The 26421-nt window shown below is 45.0% G+C and overlaps 1 protein-coding gene across 8 annotated transcripts in view; it reads left to right on the forward strand.

Annotated features, from left to right (window-relative positions):
- map4l (microtubule associated protein 4 like) overlaps positions 1–26421 on the forward strand; it is a 75228-nt gene that overhangs the window by 42928 nt on the left and 5879 nt on the right. For 4 of the 8 annotated variants that reach the window (XM_005171247.6, XM_068213958.2, XM_005171245.6 and 1 more), the window contains 8 exons: positions 1935–2058; positions 2406–2465; positions 3845–4095; positions 7820–7873; positions 10361–10453; positions 18519–18600; positions 18697–18803; positions 20497–20677. In XM_005171247.6, the coding sequence (XP_005171304.1) occupies positions 1935–2058; positions 2406–2465; positions 3845–4095; positions 7820–7873; positions 10361–10453; positions 18519–18600; positions 18697–18803; positions 20497–20677 (952 nt within the window). The remainder of the gene's footprint in view (positions 1–1934; positions 2059–2405; positions 2466–3844; positions 4096–7819; positions 7874–10360; positions 10454–18518; positions 18601–18696; positions 18804–20496; positions 20678–26421) is intronic. The other 4 variants (XM_073925720.1, XM_073925739.1, XM_073925702.1 and 1 more) reach the window with 1 other exon arrangement.

Consider the following 26421-nt stretch of genomic DNA (forward strand, 5'->3'; position numbering starts at 1 on the left):
CTCTACTGGTGATTTTTCAGTTAGGGGAAATTTTTGTTATGAAATTATATATATGAATTAATTGACTTGTTGATGTTAGAAATTCAAAGTATATCCACACTAATACCAAATTGCTGATGAAGGTTGATCATGTGGCTACTCTTTTCAAGTAGTCAGTGTCTTCTTTAACTGAACAATCACCATCAAACCACCCTTAAAGTCTGTGTGAAATTAAAATGTACTGTCTTTAATTTTTGTAGCTCACATTAACTATGTTTCCATCCAACTATTTTTATGCACATTTTGGATATTTGCATAAAAAATCGATTGACAGAAACGCCAAAATGCGCATAAATTTTGAAAATGCGCATAAAAAACGAATGCGCAAACCTGAGTAGGATACATTTTTTATTCTATTAGTAAAGATGCACATAAACTACGATGGAAACACTTTTACCGAACTAATTCTGCTATGCGCATTAATAAAAGTCATGTGATTTTGTTTTAAGAGATCATGTGATGTTAAAAATGTGTGTGAATCATAGACTGTAAAAGATTTGAGCGTAGTATGCGTGACGTCACCCATAGGTTTCTGGAAAGCACAAATAAAGCTAAAAGTAGGCGTGGCCAACCATCGGCATTTTTTCTCACGTGACATCGCACCAACTGAGGGTTACCAAAAAAGGGCAAGGAGGCAGAGAGTCAGTGGAGCTACAGGGACAGTTATACATTTATAGAAATGGTATATAAGTATATAATTTCACTCACATGGGAAATGGAGGCCACTTGAATGATATTATCTGTTAATTGTAGGAAATAGTTCCAAAAGGCAGTTGACTTTGTAAAGCCACATAAGACAATACAAACTAAGCTTAATAAAAATTAAACGGATCAGTTATAAAAAAAAGTTCACCTCCTCACAGTTGTCATGAATGATAAAAGTAGCTAAATGCACCAAAACCATCTTTTTTACCAGGCTGTAAACATGTTTTTATCAGCTGTAAAATTGGCCAATTTAGCATGGCAGTCAGTGAACATCTGGAGTTCCTGGAGCCAGCCCCCAAAGGCGAGTCAATGAATTGCAGTTTCAGTTACTTCTGTACTGGCTTCACGAGGGAAAGCAGGATACTGCCGCTTGGTGTGAATGAACAATCCAGCAGGCTGACCACAATGTAAAAAAAAATTTAAGTTGTTTTGGTCATTCTAAAACGCCAGTATTAGTGTTATTATATCATTAATTACCTCCATAATTGTCAAGAGTGTCTGTGCTCCGCTTTTGATGCCTTCACATGTCATTACCGTGTTCATTGCGTGTCAGCATACTGTCTTCTGAGGCACAAGTCATTTATTAAATAAAAAAAAGATTCAAACAGCTTCTTCTAATGCAGCAAATTTCATTTTTACTGTTGATATTTGGCGCCAGTTAAACAGGAAGTGACAATTTTGTACTCTTTGACTACTTGGATGGAAACACTGCTTTATTTCCATGTCTTATATGCGATATTCCAGTTATGTGCATAAATTTAATTAGAATCTTATATGGAAACATAGCTAATGTTATTCTTTATGTGAACAGTTAATTTGTGCAAGTTAATCAACTGGAAAAAATAGTTTTGGTAATTTTCAATCAAAGTCTGGCCAAATGCTTTTTTATTGAGAATGTACTGTATGTTTTTCTCTGTTGACATCAGTTTGATGGCTTCATCCACAATATTCTTAAGCACACCATACTTACTCCCAGTTTGCTATGAGGGAATGTTGTGCAAAAATAAATCCCCACCACCTACTCAATATTCAGTTTTTTAGTAGATATCCCCAACAAACAGCAGGTCTCAGCGACCTCCGGTTCATACAGACTTTAAGGCACTGTGTTTTTCTCTCCTATTATCAACCTCTTGATGTCAACTCATCATCCCTGGTCATTTGTCATTCTGCTGTCTTGTTGTTGTCTTCAGTCGTCTGAGACTGTTACAGCAAGCCAGCGTCGCCCTCCAGTGCCAAAGGCTAAAGCTGCTTCTGCTTCCAACTCTAAAAATGGCACTAGCGCCCCAACAACCACCTCTGCCCGACGCTCCTCTGGTGAGTTGTTACCTTATATATAATTTAGTCAGGGCTGAAGTTATTTTAGATGGATGAAAACCTTAGTAAAGTTCCTAAAACATATATAATTTTCAAAATAGTTTAATGACGTTTTTTTTACTGCAGAAATATTTTGTAAACAATTAGCATTTTGCTAAACACCAGTAAAATCATTTAAACACATTAAACTTCTGTCCTGTAAAGCCTTATTTTCATTCTCATTATTATTGATGTCACTACCATGACTGAAGTTAGCAGTAGCCAAGGTTAAGCAGAATTTAAAGTCAGGCATATGTATGTATTGACTTTAAAAATGGCATAGTTTAACGCATCGTTGTGTTTCACAGCTACAAAGAATGAAAACCAAGCAGGCGATGCAAAAAAGACAACTACAAAGACAACACCAGGTGAGAATCAGAGAAGTTTCTTCTCCAAATTATTTTGTTGCATAGGGTAGAGGTTTGGTTAAGCAACATCATAAATAAAATCACATAAAAGGTAAAAGTCATAACGTTGATATTCACTACATACAGCATAAAAATAACAGCTAATAGAAAAGGAGGGAACCAGCAGCTCTCCAACAAAGGCTCTAATATACTTACGATTTTTCTTTTAGGGATATGAATAATTTAAAAATCCTGAGCAATAGTATACTGTTTGCTAGGGCTGGGAGATTAGACAAAAGCATTCTAGTAATTCTCCAGCACTTTCTTTTAGATGGAGCAGCATTTACTATATACTGTAGAGTCTTGGTTCACTGACAAGCAAAACTGACTCAAAATCCTAAATCGTTTAACTGGAGAATAATAACTTAAAGACAACTAATAATGACAGCGGTTCAGTCACTTTTACATTTTTATTTTTAGTCTCAGATGTCTGACCTTGATAGACTGAACAGAAAAAAATATATATTTCCAAGTCAAATAAGGGGGAGAATCTGAGCCTATTCCAGTATATCTATTCCATCATCACCACAGAGCAATGGTGGTTGGAGTCTCCTTGAATGAACTCCAAAAAGGTTTTGGTTTTGGCCTAATTTTATTCACAATTATGTCACAACAGTACTTAATCCATTTTAAATGTGATATGAATCATTAAACCAAACAAGGCTATGAGACTAAATTAAATGAATGTCTCTTTTTTTCAGTGCACAACAAAAAAGCACCATATTAAGACAAATGCTTCAATTAGCAGAGACATGAAGAACAACAATTAAACACATTTAAATGATGATGAAAAATGCATCCTGCTCAAATAAACAGCCACAGAATTCAACACTAAAGAGAGTGAAGTGAGGAGAGATCCTCTTTGCGGTGGTCAGCAGAGGTGCTTATGTGCAAATAAAGGTGCTTACTTGCCAGTGGCTGTTCCTGAATACAGCTTTAATGGAGGCTTAAAGAGCGGGGTGAGAAGTTTACCTCCACTGTTTCATGAAAACACAGCAGTTCTGAGCTAACACACACTGACTAGTGCATTTGTTAGTCATCAGATCTGAAGCTGCTGACATAGTCAGGGATAGACTTACTCACAGAGGCCTGTCTCAAACCATCATGCTGATAGAGCCTTCAACTCCTCTCTTCATCTCTGTGTACACAACAGCCCAAAACCTTGTCACTCAGATGAGGGCCTGGCACTTCTGTGGTGGCTTAGGAAGAAAAAACATTTATGAGGTCAATGACTACATGATTTTTCTCCTCTCATGCATACTGTATTCATCCTGGATTTCTGATGTTTTCTGCTGCAGTTTTTAACATGCGCTTTACCTTTTTTCTTTATGTATTCACAGTTAAAGCAACCCCAAGGACAACCCGCACACCACCCTCTGCCACCAGCACAGCAGACACCAACGGGACCCCTCGCCCATCCCGCATCACCAAACCCCCTGTGCCCAAGCAGACTCCTCTAGAGAGGAAGCCTCCTGTGCCTCGAGCCCCCCGAAACATCCGGGCCACCAACGCACCACTACCCGATCTGAAAAATGTGCGCTCCAAGATCGGTTCCACTGATAACATGAAGTACCAGCCTGGAGGAGGCAAGGTGAGTTCGACTGTTCAGTGCAGAAACTGGAGAAACTCCATGTGTGCAAAGAATTAAATAATTTGAACTTAATAATGAGACTTATATATTAGATATCACTCTGAACCTCATGATTTTAGATTCAGTTTGATATATTATTTGGCAAAACACAATCATAAGCTCATGTTTTGTACTGTTGCTGCCAATAGAGTCGAGAAACTATGGTGTCCATTTGAGCTTGCTTGTTAGCATTACACTGGTTTCCTTGATAAAATCCCCATATGATTTTCCTACAGGATTTTTTTATTATCATTATACTTACACATTTTGTCCTTTAAGCTTATCTTCACAAAATAATGTAACTTTTAAGACTTTTAAATCCTAAATACAGGTGCAACCACAAAAAAGCTAACCTTAAGCTATTAGCGAACTACACCCTGGTCACTTGCTTTCTACATCACGACCATCTTACTCCCAATGACTTGTCGAGTTTATTTGAGTTTACCACAGACTTTATTTAAATGTTTTTAACTAAAATCTTATTTAAAAAAGACATTTGACTCGATGGATCAGAGCGATGGAACTGGAAATGCTAATATGTTTTCGTGTTACTGTATCCAAAATGGTGCCATAGTTTCTCCACTCCATAGTGCAGCAATATAAAATCTCCAAGGCCCCATTTACACTAATACGTTTTAGTTTTAAAATGGTGTTTTAGGATGAAAACGATCCACGTCCACTCTGGTGTTTCATCTAGCATTTTTGAAAAGAGCTCCGTCCACACTATACCGCTGAAAACACACATCATGTGACCAAACACACACTCTGGCATGCGCTGCAATGTATGCGTTTGTCAGATGCTCTGCGGCCACCTCCCCAGGTGAGAGCAGCGCACTTCGGACAGTTCATCAAGTATATACTGACAAACCCTCATCACATCATAGCTGTTAAAACGTAATATTTAATTCATCTTGTTTATATCTAACGACTCTTCACCTTTTGAATCTATTACTTGTTCTTAGGTAAAGCGTTTTGGCAGAGCGCAAAGATAAGATAATATATTCATTTATGTAACCATGTAAACTGATTCTGCACATTGACTGATTGCTTGCCTTTATTTCTTATATTGTATAACTTTACTACATTATTGATTGCCATTATTGATTATTAAAACTGATATTCAGGAATATGTTTCATATTTTTCAATGAAAATTAAAGGAGGCAGTTATATTAGCCTATAGGCTCCATTTTGTTATAAATATGCATACAGTGAAGATGGCGGTCATGTAAATATGTAGCTACACGATGCCTTAACATTTTTGGTGTCTGTTAAGTTGTTAATATCAAAATGAAATTAGACAGTTCCTTATATCATGTTTTCATTTTAATGTTGATATAGTGAGATAACGTAGCCTGGGTGATGTGATTAATGTTAAATGATGAAGTACCCTGCTCGCTATGAAAATTTACCCATCCTCGGAAGTTTGTTTTCCATATCAAAATTGCGAAATCTGAACTAACAAGCAAAGGATGCAAGACTGAACTATGGTCACTTAATAGAAGAAAAAGCTAGAATTCTAAAGCTTAGAAATGGCCTCTTTAAAGCGCGATAGTGTGTACGGAACCATAGTAAAACCTATTCGTTTTAAAACTAAAACGTATTAGTGTAAACATGGCCTAATTTTGTTAATGTTGCTTCTTTTATGTACCGTATGTGTCAAATTCATCTGGTTAATGTAAATTGCCATTTTTCATTTGATCAACCATGAACTTTAAGCATTAGTCTGTTTTGACTAAGCTCATAAATGCACGGCTTCTATAAATGTGCTGTGATTGACATTCACCTGCGTCAATAGAAAATTTAGCCTTCCGTTTTATTTTGTACACTGAGAATTCCTTACAGTATGTGTGTTGAATAAATTTGCTTGTCTTCCATAGCCATCTCCCCACCAGCTTTTTGTTCACCAGCTCTATGAAATGACCTTGAAACTGGATTTGTATCTGTGAAAGTCTAAAAAACACAAAACATTTGATTCGGCTATTTCCATATTTTTCCATATATTTGTATTCAAACAATGACTGCCTGCTAAAGGTCTCAGTGCATCATTAAAATTAAAGTCTTTCATGATATCTTTTATTAGCATAATGTTTGCTCTCTGGGTTGTGTCTTTCATTAATATTTAAAAGGGTAGTTCACTAAGTGTTGAAAAGTCATAATTTTCATGATTGTTACTTCAAACTTATGACTTTCAGGGGGAAAATAAATAAATATTTTTTGAAGAAGAAAAGATTAAAAGAAATGTTTTACCCATACATTAAAATTTATTTTTTTCATATAGCTATATATTGTAAGATCTACTTTTATAATCATTAATTTTATTGTATGACATTTAGATTACCAAAATATTATCTCCAATGAAAGCAATAAGTTTTTTGTTTTTAATACATAACTAATACTATGTATGTAAATAATAAACAGTGGTACTTTCTGCCACAAAAAAAAACTGATTAAAAAACATTAAAAATGAATATGTTAATATGTGTAAATGAATGTTCTCTTTGGGTGTGAAAACAGCATTTTAAAAAGCATTCAATAGTTTGTAGCATAATATAACTGTCACTATTTGTATCTGTAAGACTGTAGTTTTAAGTAATCTCATTTCTTTGCTTGACACATTGACATTACATGTACACAATGAATGTCTCTGCATTATCCTGAGCATTGTATAACCATTCATTTCTAGATTCATAGTTCTAAAGAGAACATGGGGGAACATGTATAAAGACATTCACATATAATTCAATCTACAGCCTTTCATAGACTTCCTAAGGAAGGGGTGTCCAAACTCAGTCCTGGAGAGCCGGTGTCCTGCAGACTCGACTCAACACACCTGCATAGATGTTTTTAGAAAGTCTAGTACTGTAAGTGCTTGATTAGCTAACCCAGGTGTGTCTGATTGGAAAATAAACTTTGCAGGGCACCGGCCTTCCTGGACTAAGTTTGGACATCCCTGTCCTAAGGCATTGGGGAAGGTTCTTGCATAAATCATTGAATCAGATTAGACCATTAGCATCTTCCTAAAATAATTCAAAAAAGAGTTTTGATAATTTTTCTATGTAAAGCTTGACCATTTTGTTGTTACATGCTATACTAAGGCAGTTTGCCACAGTAACATGGCTGCAGCAGGCACATTTATATTATGCAGCGATGCTACCTTGTTACCTAGCTGGGGATTATTTTCAGGTGCTGTATAATATAATTGCACCTGCTGCAGCCATGGTACAGCAGCAACATTTCTTGATTATTACACCAGAATAAGAGAACAGTTCCTAGCCATATTTACCTTGAAAATAGCACATTTTTATTTAGTACATGATGTAACTGAATAGTCAAGCTTTAAATAGGAAAATTATCAAAACCCTGTTTTTGATTGAGATGCCAATGTTCAAATCCAATTCAATGATTTATGCTAAGCTAAAACTGCTCCTAAATGAGAGATCGGCTGAATAGGTTTCAAAATGGTAAAACGCAACTGTTTAAGGCAATGTGTAAAAAGTAAAACGTGGAGTGTTCCTTTAAGTGTGATTCCCCCTGTACTTTTTATGACACACAAACTGATTGGAACTAGCACATAACCCAGTCATTGTGGTACATCCTATTCCTCCCTCTCTTGGACCTGTGACCCTGAGCTTTCTGTTCTTCCTCCCTGCACTGCACTGGCTAAAGGGGTGCTTGTCTCCTCAGGTCTCTGCAGCCCAGGGCAAGACCGATGCTCTGCCAAAGACCAGCCAGGGCAAAGTGAGTCCATCCCAATGACATCTGCCTGACTCACTGCCTCGCTATCACTCTCTCTCTCTCTCTTTCCTGCTCTTAATCTCACTGTCTTTCCAAAGATCATCAGATCCTCTTCAAACCTGCTTACACAACCCACATTTTTACCAGTGTACGCAGAACCACTTAACACTGAGCATTTGTGTAATGCAGTTAGGGTGAAAGTATGGGTTCTCTGGATAAGGAAACACATTAACAGTGGTTGTTGTACATAAACATTTCCATGAGTTTTATAGAAATTATGTCATTTGTAAATTTAGCACTGCACCATTCTGTCGCTCAGTTATTCACCAGTAAGCATTGTGCCACATTTTGTGGACTATTCATAGAGTCTGGCTAACCATTGATACCAGTTAAATGTCATAGTGTGTTTGTTCTCAAGCTCTGCACTAATGAAAAAAAGTGTAAGTGCATGTTATACAGACTTAGCAATAGGATTGACTTTAGACTGCAATTGATTTCTTAGCCTACATTAGATTATTGTATTTTTGCTTTTGTCTTTAAGGAACAAATTGTTTTCCACTGCGCATACTGTATAATGTGCAGCTTACCTTTCTTGCAGCTTTCTACACAGGAGACTCTGGCAATTTTTGGGAAACATAATATAGCCTGAAAATGGGCTATAAAATGTCTTTTAAAAAATACTTATACGCATTATATTATATATATTATATTCTATTTATTTTATTAACTGGGGGCATACAGTGCATCCGGAAAGTATTCATAGCGCTTCACTTTTTCCAAAAATTTTTGTGTTACAGCCTTAATTCAAAATGGATTAAATTTATTTATTTCCTTAAACACATTGTGTTAAATGCACAACACCCCATAATGACAATGTGAAAAAAGATTTTTTGAAATTGTTGCAAATTTATAAAAAAAAAAAATTAAACCTGAAAAATCAAATAAACATAAGTATTTAATGTCTTTGCTCAATACTTTGTTGATGCACCTTTGGCAGCCTTTCAGTCTCAAGTATTTATATAATGCCACAAGCTTGGCACACCTGTCTTTGGGAATTTTTGCCCTTTCCTCTTTACAGTACCTTTCAAGCTCTATCAGGTTGGATGGGAAGCAGCCATTTTCAGATCTCTCAAGAGATGTTTAATACTCACTCAGCTTAGATGGCTGGCCAGCTCTAGGAAGAGTTCTGGTGGTTCCAAACATCTTCCTGTTACGGATGAGGGAGGCCACTGTGCTCATCGGAACTTTTAGAGAAGCAGTAATTTTTCTGTAGCCTTCCCCAGCCTTGTGCCTCGAAGGTCTACAGACAATTCCTTTGTCTTCATGCTTGGTTTGTGCTTTGACATGCACTGTCAACCCTGGGATCTTATAGCTGAATCAGCTGAATTTACCACAGAGTAACTCCAATTAAGCTGCTCAAACATCTCAAGAATGATCAGTGGAAACAGAATGTATCAATTCAGAGCTTCACGCCAAAGGCTGTGAATGCTTCTGTACATGTGATTTTTTTTTCAGGTTTTTTTTGTTTGTAATAAATTTGCAACAATTTAAAAAAAAAAAATGTCACATTGTCACTATGGAGTATTGTGTGTAGAATTTTGAGGAAATAAATTAATTTAATCCATTTTGGAAAAAGTGAAGCGCTATCAATACTCTCCGGATGCACTGCATAATAGGTTTTAATAGTATAATACTAGATAACTTTGCTATTCTAAAAAAATGTGAAAAACTTTATTGTTGAAAAGGTGTTGCAAACATGTAATATTACTTATAAGCACCCTTAAATTAAATACATATGTGTTTCACACGATGACCTGCAGCCTCCTGTTGTTTTAAAATGTCATTTTTATTTTCAGATGAGCTTTGCATGTTAATAACTGAATAGACTTTATATCTACTTGTGTTTCTGCTCAAAGGATCATCGTCTTGTTTTTTGTTTTCAGCAAATTCATCTGTTTTCGGGCATAACCTTTGAGCTATGCAGTTAACACTAAATTACATTTGCTTTTCCTGGAGTGGTCCGATTCTGCAGGTCAAATGTAACAGAGTTAGACTGTAGACCCTTGAGTGTTTTAGCATTACCTGAGATTAACGCAATAAAGTGAGCTTTAGGCCGTGAAAAACAAACACTGAGTCAGACAAAGTGTTCCTGACCTGCTGTTACTCTGTCCAAACAAATATATGAGTCACACAAAGAAATTCACCCAGCAGACAATGCTTTTATCAGAATCTACCTGAGGGCAGACACATAATATACACGTTAAGAGAATGAAGTAATTAAAAATAACTAATAATTGAGTAGCTTGATTTTACACAGTTCAATGTATATTGAACATGATTTTGTGTTTTCACTGGCATTGTAATACTCTTTACTTTTTCTACAATGACATTTTATAACACACTAACAACTTTCATAGATTCAGTGTCAGTCTGTTTGCATGTGTAACAGTAGAAGAAATTAAGACAATGTGTCCTCTGTTCTGTGTTCAGGTTCAGATCGTCCACAAAAAGCTGGACTTCAGCCATATCACCTCCCGATGTGGCTCCAAGGACAATATCAAGCATGTTCCAGGTGGAGGAAATGTAGGTGCACGTTGTCATTTTTAACTCTGTTTTATAATAACTTGTTAAATGGTTAGTTCTCCATAAAATAAAAAACTGTCAGTTCCTTGTGTCGCTCTGAAACCGTAAAACTTTCAATCATACACTAAGATTCCCACAGGTCATAGAATTTCTGGAATATCATAGAATTTTAAAAGGTCTATTTTAAACATTTAAAGTCATGGAAAATTATGTTTTTATTTTGTCCAAGTCATGGAATTTCAGGGATTTTTGTTTGTCATTTGAATTTTTACATCCTATTTATCAAAAGGTTTTGTTTCCACACAGTGTTTTTTATCACATATTTTCATGATTTTTGCCTATTGTTATAATCAGGCTATTATTTCACTTATATATTATCCCTTTCCCACTTATTCCTATGTTATTCCTCAAATGCAGTCACTAGGCTGTACCTGTTAAAATACTGTCTGTGGCTGTTTTTTGACTTCTCAGTGTTCAGTCAGACCCTCCTGGATTATGCAGTAAAGATTTCTGATGATTGTGGAATAAAATGACAGATTTTGTTTCAATTTTTGATTTAGCACTTTTAAGCAAATATAATGCTATTTGATAAACTGTAAAACAATGCAGGTGACACAGAAGGAATTTAGACAAATGTTCAATCATTTTAACACCCTCATAACCTGGCCAAAATAAAGGGCACCTATGATGAAAATCATATTTTATAACAGTTTGGGCAGAGCTGTGTGTAAGTATAGTGTGTCCACTATCATATTCGGCTGATATAAAGACAGTAAGGCTCTTTTTTAAATTTATTGATGTTAAAATAGATCCAAATCCCTCCCATGTTGATTTGCTCAGCTCTCTGTGATAATCAATCATCATCAAAGGTGAGCCAGAATGAGTTTTACAAGTTTAAAACTTGAATGTTTGTAATGAATTGCAGCAATTTTACAGTCTTTACTTTAGCCGCATATCAGTACAATTATAAAAGAACGCTTCAATACCGGTTTGTCGACATTAAATCAGGTTTATTTTGTACATTAACATAACAGGTATCTATACAGCAGTGGATATAAACATGTATCCTGTCACAGTGCAAAGTTAAACACGCGCGCTGTGTGTGTGTCTGTGTGTGTGTGTGTGCGTGAACTTTGTAACGACATTGTGTGTCACTCATCAATGCAGAAAGGCTTGAATTAACTTGACAAAAAATACATCAAATAATCATTGGGAAAGTTCTTTATTGTAGTATTTCTCACAAACATTATGTGAGATCTGCTTCCTTCATGTCTGTCACTGTGTTGTCTATCTGACGCAGCCGGAGATTGAGGCACACTCTGACAGGGACGTGGGAATGGTGGGCGAAGAGAACTACCATTAAAAGCACGGGCCACAAAAACGGCTACATAGTGTTCAGAGCAGAAAATTCCAATATTCTGAAAGGTTGAATATATATTCTGATGCGTGTTTTGAGCTGAAACTTTACAGACATATTCTGGAGATACAAAAGAATTATCCTTAATCTTGAAAAAGGGTACAATAGGTGCTCTTTAAATGAATTTTGCACAATTTGCTAGATTTTTGCATTAATTTCAGTGATTGCAGAATTGTAGAGTTCTGGATGGACTGCTTGATACACCAGCTACCTGTTTCAATATTCATTATAGGTCATGGAAACGTTCGAGGTTACAGAAGTAACCCTTCGTTCCCCGAGGAGGGGAACGGAAGTGCCATGAATGGGAGGATTCGTATCAGAAGCCGCTTATCTGGAGAGTATTGAACGGGCCAATGAATGAAATTAATTGGCAGCGTAAGCTTGCGCAGGTGTGCGACATCTGCAATCATCTCAGCATATAAGCACACCTGAAGCCAGCAGACGCCATCCTTTTAAGCTGAAGAGACTTTCAAACAGCTAAGGGACAGTCATTATGGCGACGGAATATGGCACTTCCGTTCCCCTCCTCGGGGAACGAAGGGTTACTTCTGTAACCTCGAACGTTCCCCTTCGGTTGGGGAACTTCAGTGCCATGAATGGGAGAATATGGAAAGCGCCATAATGACTGCACCTTACCAACACCCCCGATGAGGAGATAGTCAAGCAAGCGTGACGCACCCACATCATGGGGGGCGCGGTCCTCCAACGTGTCCCTGGCCCTAATTTATCCTACTTCAACAGAAGTTTTACGGATTTAGATATATTTTTTGGGAAGTCGTGAGCATCTAGATAATTCTAGGAAATACGACAGTACGTTGGGAAGCGTGCAATCCCGATAGGGAGGACGCTGCGGAGGCCATCCGTTACCCAAGGGGGGGATAGATGGCAGAATTTACCTATGGACTAGCCCTAAAAAGGGGGAGTACGCATAGCAAAGAGTGGTTAGCAGAGAGGGAAGACACGGGTCCGCCCAGGGGGGGGACTTAACCGTGGCGGAATAAGCATATGGGATCGCCTAGTGGGGATCACGCATAGCAGGCACCTATACCCAAAACGCGGGCTGACCAGCGGGCAGACCTACAACGTAGTGGGCCAGCAAGTGACTCCTCCGCTGAGTCAGTGCTGGGGGCCACGGAGGAATCTGCAGGGCTCACCTGACGGGGAACTTTACTGACAGATAAAAAAGGCGCACGTACCTCCGTGTTAGGGAGAATGGCGCAGCAAGCGTGTTTCAACACCCTACCGAGTTGTCTCCTCAATCACCAAAGGGTTACCTAATACCCTTGAGGAAACCGGCTCCACTCGCAGATTGTAAAACCTTGCAAATGTGTTGGGTGTCGCCCAGCCCGCAGCTCTACAGATGTCTGTTAGAGAGGCGCCGCGTGCACGCGCCCAAGAGGATGCAACGCTCCGAGTGGAGTGTGCACGTACTCCCGGGGGACACGGCTGACCTCGACTCGAATAAGCGAGTGAAATGGCATCCACAATCCAGTGGGATAATCTTTGTTTCGATTCGGCACTTCCCTGCTGCCGACCGCCATAACAGACAAAGAGCTGCTCAGATGATCTAAAATTCTGAGTACGGTCCACATAAATGCGCAGAGCGCGAACTGGACAAAGTAAAGAAAGGGCTGGGTCTGCCTCCTCCGGGGGCAGCGCTTGCAGGTTCACTACCTGATCTCTAAAGGGGGTGGTAGGAACCTTGGGCACATAACCGGGGCGGGGTCTCAGGATAACGTGAGAGTAATCCGGCCCGAATTCCAGGCACGAGTCACTGACCGAAAATGCCTCCAGGTCCCCGACCCTCTTGATGGAGGCCAACGCAACCAGCAGAGCTGTCTTCAGGGACAGAAATCTTAGAGATACTGATTCGAGTGGCTCAAAGGGATCGGATCGCAGACTCGTGAGAACGAGGGCGAGATCCCAAGAGGGCATGAGAGGGGGGCGAGATGGATTAATTCGCCTAGCACCCCTAAGGAACTGGATGACCAGGTTATGCTTTCCCACGGTGCCGCCAGCTACCGCGTTATGATAAGCGGAGATGGCGGCCACGTAAACCTTGAGAGTGGAGGGCGACAGCCTGCTGTCCAACTTCTCTTGAAGGAAAGAGAGCACAACACTAATCTGGCAATTTCGGGGGTCTTCTCTGCGAGAGACGCACCATTCAGTGAATAGACTCCACTTCAGGGCGTAGGCGCGCCTCGTGGAGGGGGCTCTAGCCTGAGTGATGGTATTAACCACCGCAGTCGGTAGGTTACCTAAGTCTTCCTCGCGTCTAGGGACCACACGTGGAGGTTCCAAAGATCGGGGCGAGGGTGCCAGATGGTGCCCTGTCCCTGAGAGAGTAGGTCCTCTCTCAAAGGGATCCGCCAGGGGAGGGCCGTCGCGAGGAGTGAGAGCTCTGATATCCAGGTCCGGTTGGGCCAAAGGGGCGCAACTAGCAGAACCTGTTCCTCGTCCTCCCTGACCTTGCACAGAAACTGCGCGAGCAGGCTCACTGGGGGAAACGCATACTTGCGCATGCCCCGAGGCCAGCTGTGGGCCAGTGCATCCGTGCCGAGAGAGCCCTCGGTCAGGGAAAAAAACAACTGGCAGTGAGCGTTCTCGGGGGAAGCAAACAGATCGATCTGGGCCTCCCCGAATCGCGCCCATATCAGCTGAACAGACTCGGGGTGGAGTCTCCATTCTCCAGGGCGTAACAGCTGTCGTGAGAGCGCATCGGCTGCACGATTGAGCGTGCCTGGGACGTGAATGGCGCGCAGCGATTTCAGCCGCGGGTGACTCCAGAGGAGCAGACGGCGGGCGAGCTGAGACATGCGGCGAGAGCGCATACCCCCCATGCGGTTGATATACGCCGCCGCCGCCGTACTGTCCGTCCTGACCAGCACGTGTTGCCGCTCCAGCACCGGTAAAAAGCGGTGGAGAGCGAGGAACACTGCCAACAGCTCTAGGCGATTGATATGCCAATGCAGCTGGGCACCCTTCCAGAGGCCCGCAGCCGCATGCCCGCGACACACGGCCCTCCAACCCGTGTTGGAAGCGTCTGTTGAAACAACAACATGGCTGGACGCCTGTCCTAGAGGCACACCGGCCTGTAGGAACGAGGGGTCGTTCCAAGGGCTGAGGGCGCGGCGACACAGCGCAGTAACCGAGACCCGGTGTGTGCCCGCGTGCCATGCGCGTCTGGGGACCCGATCGTGAAGCCAGTGCTGAAGTGGTCTCATATGGAGCAACCCGAGCGGCGTGACGGCGGCTGCGGATGCCATATGCCCCAGGAGCCTCTGAAAGAACTTCAGTGGGACCACTAGTTTGCTGTCGAGCTCCCTCAGACAGTTCAGCAACAGGCGAGCGCGTTCCTCGGAGAGGTGCGCTACCATGGTGATCGAGTCCAGCTCCATCCCGAGAAAAGAAATCCTCTGCACGGGGGCGAGTTTGCTCTTTTCTCGGTTGACCTGAAGCCCCAGTAGGCGGAGATGCCGAAGCACCTCGTCCCTGTGCACAATCAATTGCTCCCGCGAGTGGGCTAAAATCAGCCAGTCGTCGAGATAACCGAGTATGCGAATGCCCGCGAGCCGAAAGGGCGCTAGGGCACCCTCCGCGAGTTTGGTGAAGACCCGCGGAGACAGAGAGAGCCCGAAGGGGAGGACCTTGTACTGCCACGCTCGACCCTCGAACGCAAACCGCAGAAATTGGCGGTGGCGTGGAAGAATGGAGACATGGAAATACGCGTCCTTCAGGTCTATGGCTGCAAACCAATCCCGAGGACGAACGCATTGGAGAATGCGCCTCTGCGTGAGCATTCTGAACGGCAGCTTGTGCAGACAGCGGTTCAAAACGCGCAGATCTAGGATTGGCCGTGACCCACCGCTCTTTTTGGGTACGATGAAGTATGGGCTGTAAAACCCACTCTCCATCTCGGCTGGAGGAACCGGCTCGATTGCACCCTTCGCCAGGAGGGCAGCAATCTCCTCTCGCAAGACAGGGGCGGACAGGGGGTTGACCCTGGAGAAATACACGCCCGTAAACTTGGGGGGCCGTTTCGCGAACTGAATCGCGTAACCGAGTCTGATTGTGCGTATGAGCCACCGCGAGGGGCTGGCCCGCGCTAACCAGGCAGGCAGAGCCCTCGCTAATGGAGTCATCGCTACAATCGCTGACGTACCAGCGGTGGGGCAGCGCGGAATGGGTGTGCTGATCCGGGAAGCACGAGGGTCCCGCGGAAAAGCTGGAGGAGAGCGATTCGCTCTGGCTCCGCACCCTGACTCCGGAGAGGGGGCTGGAGGGCTGAGGGAAGGGAGACCGTCCCCCCAGCGCTCGTGAGCCACTGGCGAAGCACGTAGAGTCTGCGAGCCGGAAGGCAGCGCGTCCCGGACTGGCAGAACTCGTGCAGTCACATCCGGGGAAGGGAAAAAGTGCTCTTTTACTGATGTTTTGGTGGCACTGAAAAGTACCGTTGTTATCGGGGCCCCGCCCTCCAGCGGGGAAAGAGCAAGTTTCCTCTTCTCCGGATGGCCTGTCTCAGGGACGCTTCGCGGTCTGTTTACCGGACTTAACGGCGCCCTGGGCAGGAGGGGCTGCCTGCTTTCGAGGTGAACGCCGCGCCCGCTTGGCCGGAGGCGCAGGCGGGGGCGGGGCAGCACTCGTTGGCGGGCGCCCTCGGCGAGGAACAGCGGAGGTGGATGGCTCGGCGGGCGGAGCGGGCTTACGGCCACGCCGATAGATGACATTGCCCATCGCATCCGACTGCTCTTTCACCGCCTTGAATTCCTGGGTGAATTCACCGACGGTGTCGCCGAACAGGCCAGCCTGGGATATGGGCGAGTCAAGAAAGCGAACTTTGTCAACGTCGCGCATATCGGCCAGGTTTAGCCAGAGGTGGCGTTCCTGAACCACAAGTGTGGACATCGTCCTCCCCAGCGCACACGCGGCGGACTTAGTAGTCCGAAGAGCATAGTCGGTCGCGGTGCGCAGCTCATGTAATAAGCTTGGGTTGGACCCGCCCTCGTGCAGCTCGGCCAGCGCCTGCGCTTGGTAGCGCTGGTAGGTGGCCATCGCGTGCAAAGCAGAAGCAGCCTGGCCCGCAGCCTTATAAGCTCTGGCTCCGAGGGAGGCAGACAACCTACAGGCTTTGGACGGGAGGCGGGGCAAACCCCGCCACGTAGAGGCGCCGCGCGGACAAAGATTGACCGCGATAGCGCGCTCCACTGACGGGATCGCCTCATACCCCCTGGCAGCTCCGCCGTCAAGGGCGGTGAGGGCGGAGGCACTCGTAGCACGGGCAGAGAAAGGTGCCCTCCAGGACTGCGTGAGCCTACTGTGCACTTCCGGGAAGAAGGGGACGAGAGGCTTCGAAGGCTTCGCCTTCTGGTCCTCTACGTAGCACCCATCTAGTCGGTCCGGCCGCGGAGCTGGGGGATAAACCATCTCCAACCCCACGGCCGAAGCAGCCCGGGAAAGCACGGCTAACATGTCCGCTTCAGGATCCGATTTGACAGCGCTCACCTGCCCGGAGGGGGCGAGCGGGTCCGGATCTTCGTCGGACAGTGAAAGCCCACCCTCCGATGCCGCGGAGGACATCTGATCTCCGGTGTCAGCGAGTGTGAGAGCTACCATCTGGTTAGACGGATCACTCTCACCACCCGAAGCTTGGATGGAGCGCCGTGAGGAGCGAGAGGTCCGCGAGCCCGTGGGCGGCGGATTAGCTCCCGCTGAAACCCTCAGATCTGCCCGAGCGCCCGCTGCTTTTTTAGAACAGGAGGCAACTGGGGTGGCTCGCTCTCTTGCGAAAGTTAGCCGCGATCTTAGCTGTGCAACGGTCATGGCATCGCAATGACGACATGAACCGCCCGCGAGCACCGCATTAACATGCTGGACCCCCAAACATGCAATGCAGTGATCGTGTCCATCATCCGGAGACAGGAAACCCCCGCATCCAGAAACGCACAGTCGGAGCGCCATCCTGAAAAGGACGTGCTGCACGACTGTGTTGCTCTTTTAGGAAAGTTGCAACTATACGCACCGCTCTGGAGGACCGGACCCAAAGAACCGCAGGCAAGGGAGTAACCCAGCTCGACCGTCTGCCACCGCGAAGACCCACTCTGGACCGGGAGACACACTCGTTCGCTCTGAAGTGCTGATCAGCAAGAGGAACCCTCATCGACTCACTCAGAAAGGATCTGAAGCGAAAAGGATGGCGTCTGCTGGCTTCAGGTGTGCTTATATGCTGAGATGATTGCAGATGTCGCACACCTGCGCAAGCTTACGCTGCCAATTAATTTCATTCATTGGCCCGTTCAATACTCTCCAGATAAGCGGCTTCTGATACGAATCCTCCCATTCATGGCACTGAAGTTCCCCAACCGAAGGGGAACATGAATATATTGTCATCCTTTTATCAAAGCTTTGAAGTGTCTGAGTTTTGGATGAAGAATAGACTTTCAGTGGAGAGACAGAAATCTCTCTCATTGCATTTTAATTGTATTCAAAATATCTTCATTAGTGTTCTGAAGATCAATACATTTTAATGAACTTTTTAACTTTTTTCATTATGCATGACTTATAAAACCACAATCTACACAAATGGTCTCTCAGCTGTTCTTTTCTCTAACAATATATTCTCAAAACAAGCTCTTTGCTCTTGTTCAACAGGTTCAGATTTTAAATAAGAAGGTTGACTTGAGCAAAGTGACCTCAAAATGTGGATCCAAGGACAACATAAAGCACAAGCCAGGTAGGGGTGGATCAGTTGTAATGCTGCCTTTTACTGCAAATTCAATCTCACTGTGAATATGCGCAGTAAATATGAATGATGATTGATCTCTCTTAGGTGGTGGTGATGTGAAGATTGAATCCCATAAGGTTAACGCCAAGGCCAAGACCAAAATGGGATCAATGGACAATGTAGGACATGAACCAGGAGACAACAATTCAAAGGTGCTAAAATAGATTAAGAGAACATTGCATATTAGCAATGCACACTATTTTATTTTTGATACTACATTTTCCTGTATGTGTTATAATATCTATAATAATTATTAGGCGGCGCAGTAGGTAGTGCTGTCGCCTCACAGCAAGAAGGTCGCTGGGTTGCTGGTTCAAGCCTCAGCTCAGTTAGCGTTTCTGTGTGGAGTTTGCATGTTCTCCCTGCGTTTGCGTGGGTTTCCTCCGGGTGCTCTGGTTTCCCCCACAGTCCAAAGACATGTGGTACAGGTGAATTGGGTAGGCTAAATTGTCCGTAGTGTATGAGTGTGTCTGTAAATAAGTGTGTGTGGATGTTTCCCAGAGATGGGTTAAGTTGGCGGTTCATTCCGCTGTGGCGACCCCGGATTAATAAAGGGACTAAGCCGACAAGAAAATGAAGAATGAATGAATGAATAATAATTATTAAAACCAAAGAAATTACAAACTGTTCATCATGCAATATCTACTAGCAAACACATTTAGGGACTTTTTGTCATGTTTGGGTCTCGGCATGGAAGACAAGAGTGGTAGGATCCAAGTGCAGCTTAATAATAATTTATTAAAGAAAGTATTTGTGCAGGTAATCATGGACAAAAATAGGAAAACTCAAGAATCAAATTCAATCCAATCAATCCAAAATCATAGTCAAAACAGTCATAAGGTCATAAACAATGCATTGATCCAAAAGTACAAACAAAACAAACAACAATTTTCGACTAAGCCAAAAACACAGTGACAGGAAATGTGTGTAGGTTGTATATACAGTTAAGTCCAGATAATCAATAAAAATGAGAGTCAGCTGTATATGTGTGATCAGTGTAGAATGGTGACCGGTGTGTGAAACGGCATGAGGGGATTTGTAGTTCATGAATGAGTTTGTAGCTCACCATCGATCTTCCAAGAAGTGATCGCTGGTGATCTTAACACTTTTATATTAAAAAAAGCTCTTGTGCATTTCTGCAAGTTAAGTTTGACTGAGCATTTTAACAAAGCAGGGTAAGGTAAAAACACACAGACCATATAACATATGCTAACTGAAAATCAAGCCTTACAAATAGTGATAAATATTCCTGCACCATATAGAAGTGCTTAGGTATTTTGTATTTTATTTTCATTCAGATTTTCTTTCTTTGCACTTGGTTATGAACACTACTAAGTTTTTGTTTGTTTGTTTGTTTTGTTTTTTGGGTGGAATTTATGATATTCATAATGTTTAGTTTCTAGTGGGCGAAAGTGTTTTATGAGAAAGCTACCTCAACCTGACACCTAAAACAAAAGCATCCAGATATGGCAAAGATATTGAAATGTATGTAGTATTTTTGAGAGGAAGCTTATTCTGATTCTGGATACAATTGAGAAGCCTTAGCTTTAATCATAGTTAGCATACATCCTTTATTAGCATAAGAGCCTTCTTTAAAAAAAAACTGATGAAAACTGACCATAATAACTATTGAAAATATTGCATCTTGCATATATGTTTAACATAAAAATAATAGAAAGTCAGTTTATGTCAGTTTTGTTAACTTTTAACATAGCAGTTAAGAATAAACACAATGTTAATGTATTGCATTTTGTTTGTTTTATATAATCCCCTTACACACATACACACACAAACAAATGTTTGTCTCTGGCACCCATTTCTTGAATTCTTGTTTATTGTCTCCAGGCTGAGGAGAATCAGCAGAAATCTGAAGGAAGTCCGTCTCCCCCTGCCAACTCTCTGCCTGTGCCGGCAGGTAATGGGGCAAAGGAGAATGGGCTGAAAGGTAGCACTCCTACTCCCGTACCTTCTTTTGGTGAAGGGCCCCGGGACTCCCAGGGCCTTGACAAGCGCATCCCCGGGACAAGTAAGTGCAAGCTTGGCACATTTAAACATGATTCTAAATTTTCCTTTTATAGGGGCACAACCCCCAGTTATGTTATGTTTAAATATTAAAATATATTTAGTAATAAATAAAATATATAATATGATATATACACTCGCTGGCCGCTTTTTTAGGTTCATCTTACTAGTACCAGGTTGGACACTCTTCTGCCTTCAGAACTGCCTTAATCCTTGGTGGCATATGTTCAACAAGGTACTGGAAATATTCCTATGGGATTTTGGTCCATATTAACATGATAGCATCACGCAGTTGCTGCAGACTTGTCGGCTGCACATCCATGATGCGAATCTCCTGTTTCACCACATCCCAAAAGTGCTCTATTAGATTGAGATCTGGTGACTGTGGAAGCCTTTTGAGTACGGTGAACTCATTGTCATGTTAAAGAAACCAGTCTGAGATGATTCGTGCTTAATGACATGGCGTGTTATCCTGCTGGAAGTAGCCATCAGAAGGTGGACACACTGTGGTCCTAAATGGATGGACATTGTCAGCAACAATACTCTGGTAGGCTGTGGCGTTGATACGATGCTCAATTAGTACTAATGAGCCCAAAGTGTGCCAAGAAAATATCCCCCACACCAATACACCACCACCACCAGCCTGAACCTTTGATGTAAGGCAGGATGAGTCATGTGATTTCATGTGATTAGAAATTTGCGTCAACGAGCAGTTGGACAGGTGTACCTAATCAAGTGAATGGTGAGTGTATATATCAGTATCAATATAAATTTTAGTATTTGATGAGGACCAGAGAACATGCTATATAATGCAGACTGAATATGTAGAGGAGCTGAAATTTGACGTTGTTTAGAGTTTTACAATGGTGGCCGAGAAAGCTCAAATTGAGAAAACACATTAAAATAGGAAAACAGTGACAAACTGAGAACACATCTTTATCAGTTTTAACAAACACTCAAGCAAGTTCTCACAAAACATGCAAATACAAAAATGTACTACAATTAGAGTAGATGTTTACAGAAATATGCCAGAGACTCCAGAAAGTTCTTACATGTTTATCATATTTGCACAAATTTTCAGATTAGGACTAAATATGAAAACAACATAAAACATCAACAATAAAAAAATAAATATGATTTCTGACAACACTAGGAAGCAATTTGGTTTGTCATTTTTAAGGTGTTTCTGCACTTGCACATATTGTCCACTGTAAAAAAATCTTGCTGGCTCATTTATTTTTAAGTAATCTCAACGTCAGTCAAACTGAGCTTTCTATAGACAAAATATTTAGCTGAAACATGATTAACTGATTAAAATGAGTTAAAGTAACATAAAAGCATTTATTTTTATGACTTTTTGTCATCATTTTTACAGTGTGAGAATTTGCTTGTGTCTGTAGTCAAATTGAAGAGTTCCCCTTCGGTTGGGGAACTTCAGTGCTATTAGGTGGATTTGATCTTTGTGAAAATCCACGGAATGGGAGGATTCAGTTCAGAAGCCGCTTGTCTGAAAGAGTATTGAACGGGCCAATGAATGCAATGAATTGGCAGCGTAAGCTTGCACAGGTGTGCTTCATTGCCAATTATCCCAGCATATAAGCACACCTGGAGCGAGCAAACGCCATCCTTTTCGCTTCAGAGACTTTCTGATCGAGTCGATGAGGGTTCCTCCTGCTGTGACCAGCGATTCTGAGCGAACGAGAGCATTCTCCCGGTCCAGAGTGTGTACACGCAGCGGCAGACGGTCGAGCTGGGTTTCTCCCTTGCCTGGCGTTCTTTGGGTCCGGTCCTCCAGAGCGGTGCGTATAAAGTTGCAAACTTCACAGAAAGAGCAACACAGTCGTGCAGCATGTCCTTTTCAGGACGGCGCTCCGACTGTGCATTTCTGGATGCGGTGGTTTCCTGTCCTCGGATGATGGGCATGGGCACTGCGTTACATGCCTGTTAATGCGCTGCTCGCTGGCAGTTCATGTCGTCATTGCGATGCCATGACTGTTACGCAGTAAAGATCGCGGCTAGCCTTTGCAAAAGGGCGAACCACCCCAGTTGTCCCCTGCTCTGCAGCGGGCACTCGGGCAGATGTGAGGGTTTCAGCGAGAGATAATCCGTCGCCCACGGGCCCGCGGACCTCCCGCTCCTCTAAGCGCTCCATCCAAGCTTCGGGCGGGGGAAGCGATCCGTCTAACAGATGGTAGCCCTTACCCCCGATGACACCGGAGACCAGACGTCCACCACGGCATCGGAGGGTCCGATGATGATCCAGACCCACTCACCCCCTCCGGGCTTTCCCGGGCTGCTTCGGCCGTGGGTTGGAGATGGTTTATCCCCCAGCTCCGCGGCCGGATCGACTAGAGGGGCGTTCCCTTCTTCCCGGAGGTGCACAGTAGGCTCACGCGGTCTTAAAGAGCACTTTTCTCTGCTCGTGCTGCGTGTCCCTCCACCCTCACCACTCTTGATGGTGGAACAGCCAGGGGGTATGTGGCGATTCCTCAGGTTGAGTGCGCGATGGCGATCAATCTGCGCGGCGCCTCTTCTTGGCGGGGTCCGTCTCGTCTCCCATCCAAAGCCTGTAAGTTATCTGCCTCCCTCGGAGCTAGAGCTTACATAGCTGCGGGCCAGGCTGCTTCCGCCTTGCATGCGATAGCCACCTACCAGCGCTACCAAGCGCAGGCGCTGGCCGAGCTGCACGAGGGTGGGTCCAACCCAGGCTTATGAGCTTCGCACCGCCGCCGACTTAGCTCTTCGGACTATTGAGTCCGCTGCGTGTGCGTTGGGGAGGACGATGTCCACATTAGTGATCCAGGAGCGCCACTCCTGGCTGATATGCGCGAAGTCGAAAAAGTCCGCTTTCTTGACTTCCCCATATCCCAAGCCATGTTCGGCGACACCGACTGTGAATTCACCCAGGAATTCAAGGCGGTGAGAGAGCAGTTGATAGGTGATGTCTTATCGGCGGTCCGTAGCCCGCTCAGCCCGCCGTGCCATTCATACCTGCTCCTCGCCGAAGGCACCCGCCTACGAGAGCTGCTCCGCCCCCGCACACGCCTCTGGCGAAGCGAGCGCGTCGGGCACCTCGGAAGCAGGCAGACCCCCCCTGCCCAGAACGCCGCTAAGTCCGGCAACGGACCGCGAAGCGTCCCTGGGACAGGCCATCTGTAGAAGAGGGAACTTGCTCTTTCCCCGCTGGAGGGCGGGGCCCCATTTCCAACGGCACTTTTTACTGCCATGAAAACATCATGAAAGAGCACTTTTCCAATCCCCGGATGTGACAGCCCGAAATCTGCCAGTCTGGGACGCTATGCTTTCAAGCTTGCAGATTCGGTGCGTTTCGCCAGTGGCTCACGAGCGCTGGGAGGACGGTCTCCTTTCTCCCACCCCTCGAGCCTCCCCTCCGGAGCTCGGGTGCAGAGTGAGAGCAAATATCTCACCTCCAGCTTTTCCGTGGAACCCGCGCGCTTCCCAGATCAGCACACCCACTCCGCGCTGCCCCACTGCTGGTACGTCAGCGATTGTAGCGATGAGTCCATTAGCGAGAGCTCTGCCTGCCTGGTTAGCGCGGGCCAGCTCTTTGCGGTGGCTCATACGCACAATCAGACTCGGCTATGCGATTCAGTTCGCGAAACGGCCCCAGTCACGGGTGTGTATTCACCAGGGTCAGCCCCCTGTCCGCCCTTGTCTTGCGAGAGGAGATTGCTGTCCTCCTGGCGAAGGATGCAATCGAGCCGCTTCCTCCAGCCGAGATGGAGAGCGGGTTTTACAGTCCACACTTCATCGTGCCCAAAAAGAGCGGTGGGTCACGGCCAATCCTAGATCTGCGCGCTTTCAACCGCTGTCTGCACAAACTGCCGTTCAGAATGCTCACGCAGAAGCGCATCCTCCGGTGCGTTCGTCCTCTGGGTTGGTCTGCAGCATTAGACCTGATGGACGCGTATTTCCATGTCTCCACTCTTCCTCGCCACCGTCAGTTTCTGCAGTTTGCGTTTGAAGGACGAGCTTGGCAATACAAAGCCCTCCCCTTCGGGCTCTCTCTGTCTCCGCGGGTCCTCACCAAGCCCGCGGAGGGTGCCTTAGCGCCCCTTCGGCTCGCGGGCATCTGCATATTCAGTTTTCTTGATGACTGGCTGATTTTTGCCCTCTCTCGGAGCAATTGATTATGCACAGAGACAAAGTGCTCCGGCACCTCCACCTGTTGGGGTTTCAGGTCAACCGAGAAAAGAGCAACTCGCCCCCGTGCAGAGGATCTCTTCTCTCGGGCTGGAGCTGGACTCGGTCACCATGGCAGCGCGCCTCTCCGGAGAGCACACTCAGCTGATGCTGTACTGTCTGAGAGAGCTCGACAGTAAAATAGTGGTCCCACTGAAACTATTTCAGTGGCTCCTGGGGCATATGGCATCCGCAGCCGCTTCATGCCGCTCGGATTACTCTATATGAGACCACTTCAGCACTGGCTTCACGATCGAGTCCCCAGACGCGCATGGCACCGAGTCTCTGTTACTGCACTGTGTCGCCGCGCCCTCAGCCCTTGGAGCGACCCCTCGTTCCTACAGGCCTGGGTGTCTCTAGGACAGGCGTCCAGTCTTGTTGTCATTTCAACAGACGCTTCCAACACGGGCTGGGTGGCTGTGCGTTGCGGGCATGCGGCTGCGGACCTGTGGAAAGGTACCCAGTTGCATTGGCATATCGCCTGGAGCTGTTGGCAGTGTTCCTCGCTCTCCACCGTTTTTTTTCGGTGCTGGAGCAGCAACACGTGCTGGTCAGGACGGACAGTACGGCGGCGGCGGCGTATATCAGCCGTATAGGGGGTATGCGCTCTCGCCGCATGTCTCAGCTCGCCCGCCGTCTGCTCCTCTGAAATCATCCGCGGCTGAAATCGCTGCACGCCATTCATATTCAGGCAAGCTCAACCATGCAGCCGATGCGCTCTCACGGCAGCCTTACGTCCTGGAGAATGGAGACTCCACCCCGAGTCTGTTCAGCTGATATGGGCGCGATTCGGGGAAGCCCAGATCGATCTGTTGCTTCCCCCGAGTTCGCTCATTGCCAGTTGTTCTTTCCCTGACTGAGTGCTCTCGGCACGGATGCACTGGCTCACAGCTGGCCTCGGGGCATGCGCAAATACTCGCTTCCCCCAGTGAGCCTGCTCGCGCAGTTACTGTGCAAGGTCAGGGAGGACGAGGAACAGGTTCCTGGTTGCGCCCCTCTGGCTCAACCGGACCTGGATGTCAGAGCTCTCCCTCGCGATAGCCCTCCCCTGGCAGTTCCCTTCGAGAGAGCACCTACTCTCTCAGGGACAGGGCACCAACTGGCAACCTCGCTGATCCTTGGAGGTCCTTAGAAGCGAGGAAGACTTAGGTAACCTCCGATTGCGGTAGCTATTACCGTCACTCGGGCTAGAGCCCCCTCCCTGAGCGCGCCTATGCCCTGAAGTGGAGTCTATTCACTAAATGGTGTGTCTCTCGCAGAGAAGACACCCGTAATTTGCCAGATCAGCGTTGTGCTTTCTTTACGCCGAGAGAAGCTGGAGAGCAGGCTGTCGCCCTCCACACTCAAGGTTACGTGGCTGCCATCTCCGCTCTCATGACGCGGTGGCTGGCAGCACCGTGGGAACGTATAACCCTTATCATCCGGTTCCTCAGGGGCGCTAAGCGAATAAATCCACCCCGCCCCCTCTCATGCCCTCTTAGGATCTCGCCCTCGCTACACAAGCGGCGTCAGATCCCTTCGATCCTCGACTCAGTATCTTTCTGT

The sequence above is a fragment of the Danio rerio genome, chromosome 2 (assembly GCF_049306965.1).
Source record: "Danio rerio strain Tuebingen ecotype United States chromosome 2, GRCz12tu, whole genome shotgun sequence".
NCBI classification, from domain to species: Eukaryota; Metazoa; Chordata; class Actinopteri; order Cypriniformes; family Danionidae; genus Danio; species Danio rerio.